The sequence below is a fragment of the Chenopodium quinoa genome, unplaced genomic scaffold, assembly GCF_001683475.1.
Source record: "Chenopodium quinoa cultivar QQ74 unplaced genomic scaffold, ASM168347v1, whole genome shotgun sequence".
NCBI lineage: Eukaryota > Viridiplantae > Streptophyta > Magnoliopsida > Caryophyllales > Amaranthaceae > Chenopodium > Chenopodium quinoa.
This window is the reverse complement of record NW_018743989.1, coordinates 17,666-33,939: the sequence shown is the minus strand read 5'-3', so window position 1 is coordinate 33,939 and position 16,274 is coordinate 17,666. Positions and strand designations below refer to the sequence as shown.

Genomic DNA, 16,274 nt, shown 5'->3' with positions numbered 1-16,274 from the left:
AAATATTGGTTGCTATCAACACTACGAGACAAAAACCCAATCCCTATTACCAATTCGGTTCAACCCAATCTCGGCCTTTACCAATCTGAAATCTCACTCAGGTTAGGTCAACTCGGCTCGACTTTGCATGTAAGGCTCTTTGAATCCCCAGTCTCAAGAATCGCATTTGGTAGGAGTCGAACTTGTGACCTCAAAGTCAGATGGTGAATATCTTACCAACTATACCAAGTACTATTTGTTTACTTCTATGCATATAATTTACAATAAGTGAACGAAATATTAGAAACGAAATGAAAATTTTGTCTCCAAATTAGGGACAAAATAAAAAATCCGTCTCTAAATTAGAGACGAAATTGAAATCCGTCTCTATTTGATGTCATTATAGCAACAAATAATTTTATACATTATAGCAAAAAGTGACCTACATATAAATTAACAACAATATGTAACACAACTCGTTCCCAATGGCAACAAATAAAATAATACGTTATCAATTAACAACAATAATTTAAAGACTTGTTTCTAATGGAAACAATTCAAAAATTCATTGCCTTTGTTTGTTTCTAAATCAATACAAATAAAATATTTGTTGTCATAGTTTGTTACTATTTTGCAACAAGAGAAAAATATGATGCCATCTAGTAACAATTAGTAAAACAATTTGTTTTAAAAAGCAACAAATCAAAAACATGTAGCCATTGTTTATTAAAAAACTAAAGCATAAAATGTCGATTTTAATTAGGCAATGAAAAAATTTAGATTTGTTGCTATTTAGCAACGTTTTAAAAATCTGCTGCCAATTTTAGTTGCTAAAAAACTTTTATTTTTGTAGTGACTTGAGCCCCACTGTGATCATACCCTTAAGCATGGTGGCGTCCAAAGGGAAGGAAGCTAGAGTAAAAGAGTCGCCAACAAGTTTTAGGAACTTGTAAACCGTTCACAAGGTGAAGGTTACACCCCTTAACGATCTCCTAACGATCCAGGAGATCGTTAACTCCAATAGGTCTGGAACCATGACTGGAAGTTCGGGATGAAGGTAAAAATCCAACCTTAAAGAGATTGAACATGTCCTAAAAATAGGTCTCTATTTTATTCTTCTCGTATTCATGTGTGCTTTCTGACCAACATGCAAATCAATAGGTTTACCCTAAACCTGTTTAATTTATGTTGGTTGAAAATTAATGCACAAATAAATCTATTATTGGCGATCACTTGAATTATAATCATTATTAGCCTAAACAAGATTATTAATTATCTTATTAAATGTGATTACAAGTGCGAATTCCCTTTAAACATGCATAAAAGGCGTGATCAAGCAATAACAATAATATATCATATCAAGCAACATAACATCAATCATCATAATTTCAAATAGAAAATATTATTAGCAAGATCCTAGGCTTGATACTAACAAGATTAATAACAAACTCTAACATGTCACTTAATATTAAAGATCAAGTAGCCCTAACATGACACTAACACGATATTAGGAAAGAAATAGGAAGCATCATAATCCTACATGAAATTAGAAATATTAATTAACCCTAAACATGATACTAGGAAGCAATAAAACATCCTAACATGATACTAGGAATCAACAAAATAACCTAAGAATGATTTCTATATCAAAAGATCAACAATTAAAGCACTTACTTGGATGCCTCGTACCTCTTTCTAATAACAAAATACACACGTTATTAACTTCAAGGAAATATTAAACAATAAATCTAATCAAAGAATTGAAATAAGATTTGGGACCAAACCCTCAGAAATTATCAACCTTTCACGTCTAGGGCGAAGGCAACTTCGAACTTGGTTAGGTGTTTCTAGAACTAATGAGTGAGGAATTTTGAGAGAGGGAAGGTTTACAAAAAGAGAAGAGAGAGAAAGCTTCTAGCTTTTAGAGAGAGAGAAGAGAGAGAATTCTGGGTATTGATGATTTGAAAACAGGGAGACACGTCCCCTATTTATAGGGAAAATAGCACGAGATCGAAGAAAAGCATATTCAAAATAAAATACCTTATGTCGCAAATGACAGGAGCCAGCGCGAGACGACAAGCTCATCGCCAAACAACGAAGACCAGCGCCAGGCGACGACTTTGTCGTCTCGCGCTGGTTCAAAAGCTAACATGCTTTTCCAAGCGTAATTACCTTCCAAACCGGTTGTAGGTAATTATGCGTCCAAACAGTTTTCGAAATCAGATTTAATATAAATAAAATATCTTTAAAATATAATTATCAATCCTAACCTTATTAGAACTAAAAAACAACCTCTAGATATTCCTAGAAGACTAATATCAATCCTAATCACTTTAGAAAATAATAATTAATAGGCCCTCCTCTAGATCATTGGGCCGTAGGTAAAATCCGGTTCGAGCCCAATTTAGTATTTTGGCCATAACTTCCTCATTATTTATCAGAATTGGGCTTATAATATATCATTTAAAAGGTTTTTCAAGACCCATCCAACTACACTATTATTGGAACCATATCATGGACCAAACTAAACTGGAATGCACGGTTTTTATAAATAGGGTAAAAAAAAAGAAATATTTTTAAAAACAGAAAGAAGAGATATTTTAATAAAAACATCGTCATCACTAGACTTCTCACACTTTTGCTTTGTTCGATAATCAAATGACGTGAAAGGTATTCATCACTGGGTTTGGTTTTTGGGGAGACACAATTGGGTGTCTACAGTAATAGTATTAAAAATAATGTCAGTTCATTAAAAATTTTAGTAAATAATTTCAATTCAGTAAATATTGTTTCAGTTCAGCAAAAAAAAAAATCAGTTAAGTAAAAAAAATTTAAATTCAGTAAAAGTAAGGTGAAGTGAACAACTTAAGCTTTTTTTTTAACATATTTTGTAGGATTTAAAAAAAAAATTAGAATATATATATACACACACACACACATGTACACACTAGTTTTGTGCACCTGCGATGCCTTGTTTGTTTATTGAATTTTAAGAGAAATTCATAATTTATATATCAAATTTTAAAATATATCATTGATACAAATTTAGTTAGGAATCAACATTGATGCGCTTTTCTGACGATTTTCTATCTATTAGGCATGTAATGACTAAATGTTTGATTTAATACATTAAAAAAAATTTAAAAAAAAAAGCAAAAAATAAGTTAAATAAAATAAATGTTCAAAATACAATGGATTGACCCGAACCCAAAACTTTGGGCAGAGTTGAACATTTCTTGACTCGTAACCTGAAGTGATCTAATCCAAAATGGCTCATGACTCAACCTCTAATTGACAGGTCTCCATTCTATTCGATTGTGAAGTATAAAATTTTAACCGATTAGTATATATTATAAATGGATGTTTTACGCTTTGAACTTCCTTAGCTCCAAAAATATTATGATATAAAAAAATAAATTTATATGATAATATTTGAGAATTATAATCTAATATTTTTTTGAATAAAATTATAATTCAATTTGTACGTCTGAAATATTGGTATTTTATTGATAATAAACTCTAAATTAACATTTTTACTCTAATATTCTATCCAAATAGAATTCTAAACTAACTTTTTTTTATCTTATGAAATCTATTTAAATCTATCCAAACGTATATATATTTATATATATAATGGGGCGGAGCAGATGTTGGCCTTCCCATCCCTATCTCCACTTGACATTTTCATCCCCATCCTCGCTGCGGGTCCTAAATTCATCCCCATCCCCGCCCCGGTGGATACAACTCCAAAACTATTCGCGCCCCACCCTTCACTTGGATATCCACCATTCCACTCCCACCTAATCCCTACCAAAGATCCGCTTAATCCCCACCCAAGACCTTGCCACCTAGTCTCCGCCTCTTAAATACACAATCCTACATGATTAATTTGGATTACAATTTAAAAAAATTCTTAATATTACACATTTTTTTGTTTATAATATAAGTGCAATACAAAGTATCATCCAACCCGCGCCCACTGACAAATGCCTGGGTGGATGATTAACAGGTGGAGTGGAGCACTACCCAGATCCAATGTGATCCGTCATTCGCTTTTATCCATTTATTATAGGCTTAAAGATCAAATTAGCGGATATCCTTTTATGTCAATCCTTTTGAGATGGATGACCTACCAGTAAGGTGAAAGTAATTTGGATAAAAACCGACAACCGAACAAAATCGGACCGAATTAGCAATTCAATTCGGTTTTTTTCGGTTTTCGATTTGGATCGGTTTGAGTATTTGCAAAAATATGGATTTCGGTTCGGTTTCGGTTTGGGACTTCCAAAAACCAAAACTCGAAAATCCAATCCTAAAAAATATTCAGCCCAAATATCCAGCCCATTTCCTCTCTATATATATAATTTGTTTCCCCTCTTTTCCTACTATCCCTTCTCTCTTCTGAGATCTGACCTCACCAAACCCTTATCTTCCAAATTTCCCCCCTTTCTCCATCACGGCCTCACCACCTCCATCATCACCACGACACCACCTCAATCACCCCTTTCGTAACTGTTTCTCACCTTCCTCCACCGCTACTCGTGTTCACCGTGGGTTCACCGCTACTCGTGTTCACCGTCGCTATTGTTCGTGCTTCCCTACCACCACCACAGATTTTCAGGGTTATCGTTATACATTTTTTTTCTTGATTATATTTTATATACTGTAGCTGTAGATCTTAGTGTTGTAATCAATACAATTTATGAATTATTATAGTTGTGTTAATGTATTAATTCTTTTTTTACTATTTTTCTGTAGATATGTTCATTATAAATTTGTTGTTTTTTTTATTTTTTAATTTATAATTCTTCAACAATCTGGAGAAAAAAAAAAACCCTTACAAATTCGGTTTTCGGTTTGGAGCCGAATTAGGTTTTAAATTTTCGGTTTGGATTGGTTCGGTTTCAGATCTAGTTCGGTTTGGATTCGGTTTGAAAAGTCCAAAACCGAATTACTTCGGTTTGGGTCAAAATCCAAACCGAATACGGAACTTTCATCCCCTACCTACCAGAAGTTTTTTGTAAGATTCACACGAGTAAGGACAAAATGCGTCGGAAAAAAAACCTTTAGTCAGTATGTAAAGATAATTGTTGGTCCTAAATGTCCATTTGAGAACTATAACTCTAACTCATTTTCGGGTTTGAGGTGTTACATATAACTAGGCAATGATGCGACAACATAATTGTATAAACTTAGACTACCTACTTAGCGCGGGGGGGGGGTTATTTTGGCAGAGATGGTTATTAATTATATACACCTGTGTGCATGGTGAAAGGTGCACCCAAAGATATTTGTTTGCTCATTTAATGATAAAACGAGCAATAATCATCGAAATGAGTAAACAATTCTTCTTCCGTTCTATAATGATATCCTGTTTGGAATATTTGACTTTTAAAAAATAAGAGAGAATCTTCTAAATTTCTCTCAATTTATAAGAAAAAATGTAGTCATGTGAGATTTAGTTTGATTCGTGTTGGTGAGTACATTATTAATATCTAACTTTTATAATTTTTGTTAGTGTGAAGATTAAAGATATTTGCAATAAAAGATGGGTAAAAACTTATACAACCTTCGCTTAACCTTACTCGCAACAACTTCCTTTTTTGGCCGCTTCACATTACTCGCAACAACTCACTTTCTTTCCCTTTTTAGTAAGTTTTTTACCTATAAAATGACACTTTTACCCTTACTTTTTTTAAAAAAAAACATCCTAATTAATTTATAAATCTATTCTTATTTACAATAATCCCTAAGTTTAATTAATTATAACTTAACACCACATTCATCCTAATTCATTTCCCTCCTCCATTACATTCAACATTTTTCTTCATAAGTTTTCTCTCTCTTCCTTCATAATCCACCACCTTCAATGGCAAACCACCACCATCACCACCTACACAACCACAGACCACCACAACCACCATCTTCAATGGCAACCACCACCTACATCGCCGCCTCTGTTTTCTCTCTCTTCTTTTGCCTTTTGTTTTCCTCTTTGGCAACGAAACCCAAATTCGAAGGTTATATTGTCAAATTTAACCATCAAAACTCTAGATCTAGAGATTTGAAGAGCTTTGATGGATAAATTTGCAAAATTAAAGCTTTAATTGATGATAGAGAATGGTTTGTGGGTTCGTCGAAGGTTTGTTCGTGGTTTCTAGGTTCATGGGTGTGGTGGTTTCGTGGGTTTGATTGAGGGTAAGGTTTTGGTTTCGATTTCGTTGGTGGGTTTTGGTTTTTGTTTCGGTTGTGGGTTTGATTGGGGTTCAGGGTTCGATGGAAGGTTTTAAGTTTTGATTAGTGGTGGCGGTGGTGGTGAGTTTAAGGATTTTTGGGGTTTTGTGGTATTTCCAGATCTGTGCATTTTGTGGGTTTTGCTGGTGGTGGTGGTGTTGGTGCGTCAGTGATGATAGTGTTGGTGCGTCGGTGGTGATGGTTGTGTTGGGGCGTTGGTGGTGATAGTGTTGTTGGTGCATCGCTGGTGATGGTGGTGTTGGTGCGTCGGTGGTGATGGTGGAGTTGGTGCGTTGGTGATGATGGGTGGTGGTAGTTGGTTCCGGTGGTGGTGGTGGGTGGTTCCGGTGATGCCGGGTGTTGGTGGTGGCTGGTTTTGGTGATGCCGGGTGGTTTTGTGGTGGTGGGTTATTTTAATTTAATTAAAGTTGAATTTGTTTTTTTTGGGCAGGATTAATAGTTAAGCATATACCCTTATTTTTTCAATAATCACCCTTTCAATCTTTTGCCTCGGCCTCCGCAAACATGTACTTTGTTGCGAGTAATGTGAAGCGGAGGTAATATCAATTTACGTAAATAGGAACATCATTTTGAAACGGAGGATAGGGATGGCAATGGGGCAAGTCGGATGCGGATGATGGTACCTCCATACCCATACCTGCCTAAAAATCTTTTACCCATCCCCGCCCCACCACCCGTGGCGGGTACAATATCCACATCCATACCCGCCCCACCGGGTACAAGATACGATCTATCCCCACCCCATCACCCACTTGGATATTCATACCCACCTCATACCCGCCCCAAAATTGTCCCAAACCCATTGCCATGATGCTTTATTGTATCACATTAATGACAATTATATAAATTAGGTAAAGAAAAATTGAGACTTTCATTATTCAAGTTTATTGGGTCTTAGAGGGTATCAAGTTTCATAAATTCTAAACTCTTCTAAAAGAAATATAGTGCGGGTAAGATGGGTACGGGGTGGGGCAGATATGGGGTGGTCTACTCTAAAATCCATACTCGCCCCATCACTCATGGCGGGTACACATTTTATATATACCTATCCCCGCCCCATCACCCGCCAAACCTCCCTCCATCTCCGCCTTACTTGGGCGGGGTTGGGGCGGGTCTCCCATTTAACCCGACCCACTGCCATCCCTAGGAGTACCATTAGGCGTACCATGCGCCCAGGTGTATATAACAACTTCTAAAATTTATATAGGTACGAAATGTAACAAAATGTTTTCATTGAATTTTTTTGAAAATACATTGCAAAATTACGCATCAATCATTGTAATTAATATTTTATATCATCATTTTTTACATTTAGCTCCTTGGCCAAAACATTGTACGAATCAAATTCATTTTAGGGAAATTCCCATTGGTACACCCGTGGTTTTGACTTTCCCATTGATACACCCAAAGTTTTTTCCTTCCCATCGGTATACCCATGGTTTGGTCTTTTTTCCCAACCGTGACTAAACACCGTTAAAAAGTATTTCATTAAGTTAAAATAATTAAGGAAAAGACTATAATACCCCTTTTAAACATCTAATGTCTCGATTTGCGTGTCGAAAATTATTCGGTTAAATTTTTGAGAGTCCTAGTCGTTAAGGATCCAAATTAACCTCGAATTAGCAAACAAAAATAACGCAAATGTCTCATACGCGTGTCAAAAAATGTCTCGATTTGCGTGCCATTGCTTTTTTTGTGATAATAATTGTTCGGTTAAGGTTTTAGGAGTCATTTTGACCCTTTATGGATCTAAATCGAGCTCGAAATTGTCAAAAAATTAACAAAAATATCTCATTTTGCACGTCATGATATTTATTTTTTGTTTTGTCATGAGACGCAAAACGAGACATTTTCTTAAATTTTTTGACAATTTCGAGTTCGATTTAGGTTCTTAAAGGATTAAAATGACCCCTAAAACATTAACCAAACAATTACTATCACAAAAAAATAATAGCACCCAAATTGAGACATTTTTTAACACGCACAATTTTTTTTTGCTAATTTTGAGGTTTGGATCCTTTAGAGCAACTATAATGGTTGGCTAATTCATATAATAGCTTGTTATGCCAAATCATCTTTTTAAGCTACAACAATTCTAGCTATTTGTTGCTCCAATGGTTAAGCTAGTTATAAATTAATTTATTTTTAAATTTAAAATATTTTTTATCTAATAAATATCTACCAAGCTAATTAGCTCTACAAAGCTAATTTGCTTGCCAAAGCTAATCAGCAAGATGTGCAACAATGGTATAGCTATTAGTTTAAGAGTTTTAATATTTGCAAGGTAGTCCCTTTTTTTAACCATTGGAGTTAAGGACTAACATGACTTCCAAAACTATGGAACAATTTTCGACACGCAAATCGAGACATTAGATATTTAAAAGGGGTATTATAGTCTTTTTCTGAATTATTTTAACTTAATGAAATACTTTTTAACGGTGTTAGTCACAGTTGGGAAAAAAACTAAACCATGGGTTTACCGATGGAAAGACAAAATTTTTGGAGTGTATCAATGGGAAAAGTCAAAACCACGGCTGTACCAATGGGAATTTCCCTTCATTTTAACAACTCAAAGTATAATTTATTTGTACATTGAAAATCGTGCAAAACATAACATAAACTACGAGTAGAAAATTTTTAAGGGAAAAAAATATAGGGACCATCAATCTAATTGGTTGAATAAAGAAGTAATACAGAGTAATAAATATAGTCAAGACTTTAACTATACTCAACACTTATGTAGAAACATGTCTACATTCAATTTTTATGTTTCTTACAAATGAGAAAGCAAAAAAAAACCACAAAAAAAATGTGGATTGACTATTACTTGTTTTTTAACCTTTGAGGTACATCTAATACTACTACTCTACTAATACATACTCTAGTACAACAACATCATCCATTCATTGCATGAAAAAATAAAAAAATTAAACGCCTTAAACGGTGAATTGAAAGGCAGCATGGCATAACCCCACACATTATTTAATTAACCCTTTATTATAAAATATTAAAAATTGTTTCAAAAAAAAAAATAATAATAAAAAATAAAAATAAATAAATAGAAGTTGCAATTAAAAAATAATTAAATAAATTAGGAAATTTCCACCTTAACTTCATCTATATATATTCACTCAAATTAGACAATTTCCTTGTTCGATCAAATATTAATTCCTCTCTTTGAGAAGAAAATACTTTTCTTACCCTCCAAACAAACAAACCCTTGTCATTTTTTTTTCCAACAAAAAAAATAACATACCCATAATTCTGAAATTAGAAATTTCATCTTCTACTAACAAATTCACTAATGGGTGAGGTTAGTTTTCCTTATTTCTCTTCATTTCTTCATTAAAGTTTTAATCTTTCCATAATTTTATACCAATAATTTGAATTTTATATCAATAATTTGAATTTTGTTATATGGGCAGAAAAAAGATGGAGATCAGAAGAACAATGATGGACCCAAAAAGGGTGGCGGCGGTGGTGGTGACGGCGGTTCAACCACCGTTGTTTTGAAGTTTGATATGCATTGTGAAGGTTGTGCTAAGAAAGTCCGACGATCAATCAAGAATTTTAATGGTAAGATTTCAATGAGTTTTCTAAAAGTCCTTGAAAAATTGAAATTAATGAATATTTAATTTTACTTTTAATTTCACAATTTACACTTGTAATTAATTAATTAATTCAACCGGTTATTTCTTTCTTCTTCCTAATTTTCCGTTTCAGTTTTGGACATTTCCGAATTTTTATCATTTTATTTTAATTTTGAAATAAATAGAACCTTTAGTCCGTTACCAATACTAGTTTGTTATCAAATCCCGCCTACATCATTACATTCTGCCGGAGATTCTGTTTGCGCAGAATTGTAAATTGATTATAGCAGTACTTGTTTGGTATGGTGTAATCAGATCAAATCTCGTCTACATCATTACATTCAGGCTCTATCCACGCGCTGCAGCAGAATTGTAAATTTGTTTTACTAAAAGTTTGTTTGGTGTGTGAAATTGTAGGAGTAGAGAGTATAAAGACGGATTGTTCAGCAGGCAAACTAACGGTGGTTGGGAAAGTGGACCCAGTAAAGATTAAGGAAAGAGTGGAGGAGAAAACTAAGAAGAAGGTGGAATTGTTATCTTTTCAACCAAATAAACCGCCTAATAAGGAAGGCGGGGCTGGTGGTGAGAAAAAGTCTGATGGTGGCGGCGGCGGCGGTGAGAAAAAGTCAGAAGCAAAATCCGACGTTAAGAAGTCAGAGGATAAGAAGGAGAAAGAGAAGGAAAAGCCTAAAGAGGTATTTTATTTATTTGATTATTTCTCTTTGTTTTGAGAATTTGAGCTACTCTGTTTTTGACTTCTTCCTTTATTTTTATTAGTGGTTTTACATGGTTCACAAATTGGATCACATTAAAGGTTAATTGTCTGGCTTAAAAGATTGATAAAAGTTCATTGGAAATGATATGGAGTATATACAAAGCTGAAAGTGGATATAGTATACTCACTAACATTAATTACAACAATTCACGTTTTATTTTGACCTGTATTTATATATTTTTATCAATTTATGCAAGTTATTGGAGTAAATGGTTATATGTTGTACGAGTAACTTGTAACTACTATTACATGTCAAAAAGAAGGGTATATTTGGTATATTCTTATGTTTCATCTTTTGTGTTGTGAACTTTAGTATAAAATCTTGCTTGTTGCTTGTATTAAACATGTTAATATCGGGTCTACTTTATCCACAACAAAAGAACTTATCTAAGAAATCAAGTTTACTATGACTAGTTTTGTATAGCGTATGGTAATATCTTACCAAAAATTAGTTGAAGAGTTTTGCTTAATGTATAAGCATCAAATATACATTTTCTAATAGTGTTACAGTATATTGATTTGTGAATTTCTAACATTTAACATGCCATGTTTGGGGGAATCTCATGGTTGTTAAAATGTCAACCTATTATCTAATTGAAACTATGATAGGATAGAACCAGTGTGTGTGTGCTAGGAGCGTGCTCATGATCGACTAATAGCGTATATTCCGTGTGCTCGAAATTAAAAATACTAATATTTCGTAATTGATTTCATATTTTTGTTAGAGAGAATGTCACATTATGCCACCTATTATGTGAGACCTAGCAAATACTCTCCTATATTTGTATTTTAATTTAGTTGTCACATCACTAGTTTAAACTATTAATTACACCGTCAAATGTGACTTACAGATTCGAGTGAATAGAATATTTCGTTTTCTACCTTCGAAAATTCATAGCCTTCCATATAGACTATTTATTGTTTGATTATAACATTTTAACCGAAGGTCCAACTTGATTCATGCCGAAAGGATATTGTTGCACAAAGTAAAATCAATTAATTAATAGTTTGGTAGTTTTTGTTTTTGTTTTCTTTCCTCCATTCTAATAAGGCCAATCCACTAATAATGATTATCAAACGTAATCAGATTAATAATTTAAGTGTTTTTGTAATCAAGCACAGCTAACGTATTTGTCGCGTTATCATATTTCTTCTGGCTTAGGATCATGTGTGGACGAAAAGAAACGATTCGATTATGTTGATTACGTAATTACAATTGGTGGGATTAGTTTAGCTATAATTTGAATAATTAATCACGGAATATAATTATTTAAAAACCTTTCATGTTTCTAAATTAATTTTTAATTTCTATACAATACTTGTTAGTTCATCCGTGTAAGTATTGATAGTGATATATTTAATGAATTGGTATAGAGAAAAGTATAAATTATTAGTCTTAATCTGTATTTGATGCTGATTAACTTTAAATAAAATTTTATTAAAATTATTAATTATTGGAGAAATTAAGGTAGATGATGTATGTGTATAGTCATTAATAATTTTTTTTGTTGATTGACATTTACTAACTTTATATTAAAAATAATTGGTTTATGCAGCCTCAAGTCGCTACCGTATTATTGAAGACGAGGGTTCACTGTGAAGGATGTGCTCAGAAAATTAAGAAAATTGTCGCTAAGTGTGATGGTGAGTGATTTTGGTTTACAAACTTTAGCATGCTTTACTAGCCAATCACCATTTTTGTGCTAATTAAATTCACTAGAAACTTCATTATTTTCATATTTCATACGACTAATATGAGTACATATTTTTCAATTTTCATACTTTTCTTACGGTGACAGTGAGAAATATAATTTGGTACAAGTGTTACTGTGTTATGTAAAACTCGTGAATAGGTTTTCTAATATTTCTTTTTCTTACCTTTGAAAAATTAATTTGATGATATTGTGTTATTGTTGGACTTTTATATCCTTGTAATAATTAAAGACATTAGATTGAAAAAATCATTTTACTTTTTATAATTAGTATGTTTGGACGTTAATGATTAGTTGTTTTACTTTATAAATCTCTTTATTAATTTAACTTTTTCTCATCCTCACAACTACTCAATTTCAATATGATAATTTAAGAAATTTGATATAAATAGTTATTTTCAAATTTTGTACTATAATAATTTTTTTTTTTTTTTTTTTTTTTTTTTTTTTTTTTTTTTTGAGAACTTGTACTATAATAATTTAAGTGGACCATAAAACAAACTTTTAGAATAGTAGAATTTGGAAGTGTTATTATGAGGTACACGGTGTCACTATTCAAGCATTTGTGCATAGAAAAAAAATTTGATTCTTCCTCTCAATTGTAAGAGTGTCTAATTGACGCGTCTAACAAGTAATGACGAAGGCACCTAACTTAACTTTTTAATAAGGAACTTTCTTGTACAATTGAGAGAATTTAAACCTAATTTTCGTAGTCGAACTTATTAAAATTCAAATTGAAACAAAAGATAGCAAAGGAACTTTTTCTTTTTGGTAAATTATTAATGATATTTGTTTTGATTTGGTAGGTGTACAAGATGTTAATGTGGACTTACAAAAGGATACAATCACGGTCAAGGGGTCAATGAACATGAAAGAGATGCTACCTTACTTGAATGTAAAGCTAAAGAGAAATGTAGAGCTTGCTGCTCCGGCAAAGAAGGATGAAGGAGGCGGTGGTGACAAGAAAGGCAAGGAAGGTGGCGGCGGAGATAAAGAAAAACCTAAAGAAGGTGGTGGTGGAGCATCTGATAAGCCGAAAGAAGGTGGTGAAAAGGCTAAAGGAGGCGGTGAGAACAAGGAAGGCGGTGGTGGAGGAGGAAAGAAAGACGCGGGAGAAGGAAAGGCAGAAAATGTGACTAAAATTGAGGTTAACAAAATGGAGTATAATCCTTATGCTTATGGGTTTGGTGCTCATGCATACACTTATGACCCAAGGCAGCATGGGGAAAGCAGCAGCTATAGTCACCAAGTTACAGATTATTGGCACGAACCCGAGTACTCTCAGCCACCTCAGATGTTCAGTGATGAGAATCCGAACGCCTGTTCTATTATGTGATCGGGTTAGGATATGGATTGTTTTGGTTTAGTCTAATTCTACCACTTATTAAACTTGTATATACTTATTTAGTGAGGCAAATCTTAATGGAGGATGATAATATATCTAACAAGAGCTGAGTTAGCTAGCCTGGCCTTTTCTGCTCTTTTTCTCTTGGAAAATTATGTATTAGCAATAGCATGGGAGTGGAAAGGAGATTACTTTAATACTTAATATGTAAAATTTTTGTGTTGGTAAGAATGGAAAAGAGGTGGTAAAATGACTGAAGATTTATAGAAAATTAGAAATGTTTTTGCTTTTGTACATATTAATGTGATGATCAATAATAACACTTTGATACTTGGTTTTATGATCATATTGCCTTGTTTGCTAATTAGATGTTTATATTTGTTGGTTTATGTTTTGGCCTACTTGATTGTGTTGGATGTTTGAATAAATATGTTTACTAAAATTATCAGATTATATAATTTATTGTAGTTGTTTTGTTATTTGGACATTTGAAATGATACATAACAATGCAAAACTTAATATTTGATAACTGATATTTGGATTGATATTCAGAATACAATTTGAAATAGCTCCAATTTAAGCTTTTTACAAATTAACGAATTCAACTTTAATCAACCAAATTAAGGAATCAACATAGCCAACCCTCTAAATTCTTGAATAAAAATCAACTCATTTTGGTCAAAATTCTCATTTATATCTATATCTATATCTATACTTAGTATTTAAAAACACAAACCACAAATTATTCATATGACACATGACCTCACAAGTCACTCGATACCCCCATATGCCACTTATCACCTCCTTTAATATTTTTGTTTAAGTCTTAATGCATTGTACAACTTGTAAATTCAAGTAAGAAAATGAAGTGTTTCATTTCCACCATAATAAAATAGAGTTCAATTAATTAGTACATATTACATATTCATATGAATTATAATAAAAATTGTCTTTTAATCTCATAGACTTTAAATATAATTTAAACTAATATGTCATTTCATATCCCACAATCTTCATGTATATATATCTAACTAAATTCCTTCATCTTCTTCACAGTTCTACTCTCACTATTTTTTTCTTTTAAGTTTTAGAAATAAAAAACTACTTCGTATAAAAGCATACCTACATATGAAAATAATTAACCCAAAAAAAACATATGAAAATAATTAACCCAAGTAACAAGTTGTGCATTGAACGGGCCAAAAAGCTAGTTACAAACAAAAACATCTATACAATATAATATAAGGTGTTCCTTTTACAGGAATTGTGTCACGTGGCACTCTTAAACGTATAAGACACCATGTTACAAGGCCACGTCACTATTCAAAATACATGCGACACGTAAGCTTGCAACTTTATTTAACAAAATAAATTATGGTTTGATCTACATTTGAACCGACAATCTCAAACAAATAACGGTTATACACTTACCATCTCAACCAACTTTTATTAGAGTTTTAAATTTTACATAATTAGCATTATATATTCTTTTCAAATTAGAGGTTATTTTATTTATTTTTTTTCACAAGATTAAAAAATAAATACATATGAGGATACATATGAGGTAAAAAAACCGTAACATCCAAAGAAACGTCTGGATCACACACTTGCTATACAAATAGTTTAACATAATTATCAAATTTAAGAAGTATAAAGTACAAAATAGTAATTTGGGGTATGGCACAGAGCACACACTAGTTGGTATTTGAATTGAAGAAGGCAAAAGAGAAAAAACACAGGCCACATGGAAGAGAGTAGTTGATGGTTTTCCTTTCAAAAAAAAAAGTTGATGGTTTAAGTTCTAAAAATTAATTAGGTGGAATAAAAGAAAAATATGAAAAGAAGGGGGATAAAACGCGAAAAACGAGTGTGAATTGCACGCATTGCCTAATATAAGTCCGATCAAATTATTGGCCAAATTGAAGCTGGGTCTATTTTTTCTAAATGTAAGACCGAATGGCACAGGTATTTTAAAAATAAGTCTCACTAAAAGATTTTTTGCATAAAATTTTGATTAACTTATTGCTTCTTTTAGACATTTTTTTAATTAATTTTATGTAATTAATAATGTGATTTTATTAGTTGATGTTAGTTTGTTATGTGGAAATTGATTTTAAAATTCATAACTAAATTATAAATATGATCACAAATGTTTATTACTCCGTAACATCCAATTTACACTAATTAGTGTAAATCGGGTTGGGCAACAAATAACAATTTTGTTTCCTTATTTAATCACACATTCACGCGTGCCAGAAACTTTAACTTCAAAATTTTCTCTCTTCCTCATTCATTTAAAAACTTCTTTCACTCTCTTCTTTCTTCCTCAACTAGCGATTTTCTCTCTCTTCAACCTGCGATTTTCTCTCTCTTCAACATCTCTTTAATCGGCGATTTTCTCTCGTCCCTTTCACTTGTGAAGTTGTTATTTGCTGCATTCAGGTTTGTTTACTTAATTTTACTTAATTTTTGTTAGTTTTAGTTGTTTTGATTCTTCGATTTTTAGGTTTTTGTATTTTGTTTTTGTTTTCCTTTTTGTAGTGTTTGATTTTGCAATGGTGAATAAGAAGAGTACAAAAAAGTCGTCAGATGCTGAAGGAGTGTTTTCTTAATTTTTT

The 16,274-nt window shown here is 32.4% G+C and overlaps 1 protein-coding gene across 2 annotated transcripts; it reads left to right on the top strand.

Moving 5' to 3' along the window:
• The first annotated feature begins 9,375 nt into the window (after window positions 1-9,375).
• Window positions 9,376-14,002, top strand: LOC110690196 (heavy metal-associated isoprenylated plant protein 5-like). Of its 2 annotated transcripts, none has more exons than XM_021867030.1 (5): window positions 9,376-9,542; window positions 9,660-9,810; window positions 10,242-10,519; window positions 12,156-12,243; window positions 13,118-14,002. In XM_021867030.1, exons 2-5 carry the CDS (start codon window positions 9,756-9,758, stop codon window positions 13,645-13,647), a joined length of 951 nt encoding a protein of 316 aa, XP_021722722.1. In that variant the 5' UTR covers window positions 9,376-9,542; window positions 9,660-9,755; the 3' UTR covers window positions 13,648-14,002. The 2 variants fall into 2 exon arrangements, with proteins under 2 accessions (XP_021722722.1, XP_021722721.1); XM_021867029.1 differs by having other exon boundaries at window positions 9,376-9,547.
• The last annotated feature ends 2,272 nt before the right edge of the window (window positions 14,003-16,274 follow it).

What these genes read in the sequence shown, in the direction of transcription:
- LOC110690196 (XM_021867029.1), top strand. An exon ending in ATCAATCAAGAATTTTAATG is followed by an intron (nt 9,811 to 10,241) that starts GTAAGATTTCAA and finishes GTGAAATTGTAG; the next exon opens with GAGTAGAGAGTATAAAGACG. An exon ending in AATTGTCGCTAAGTGTGATG is followed by an intron (nt 12,244 to 13,117) that starts GTGAGTGATTTT and finishes TTGATTTGGTAG; the next exon opens with GTGTACAAGATGTTAATGTG.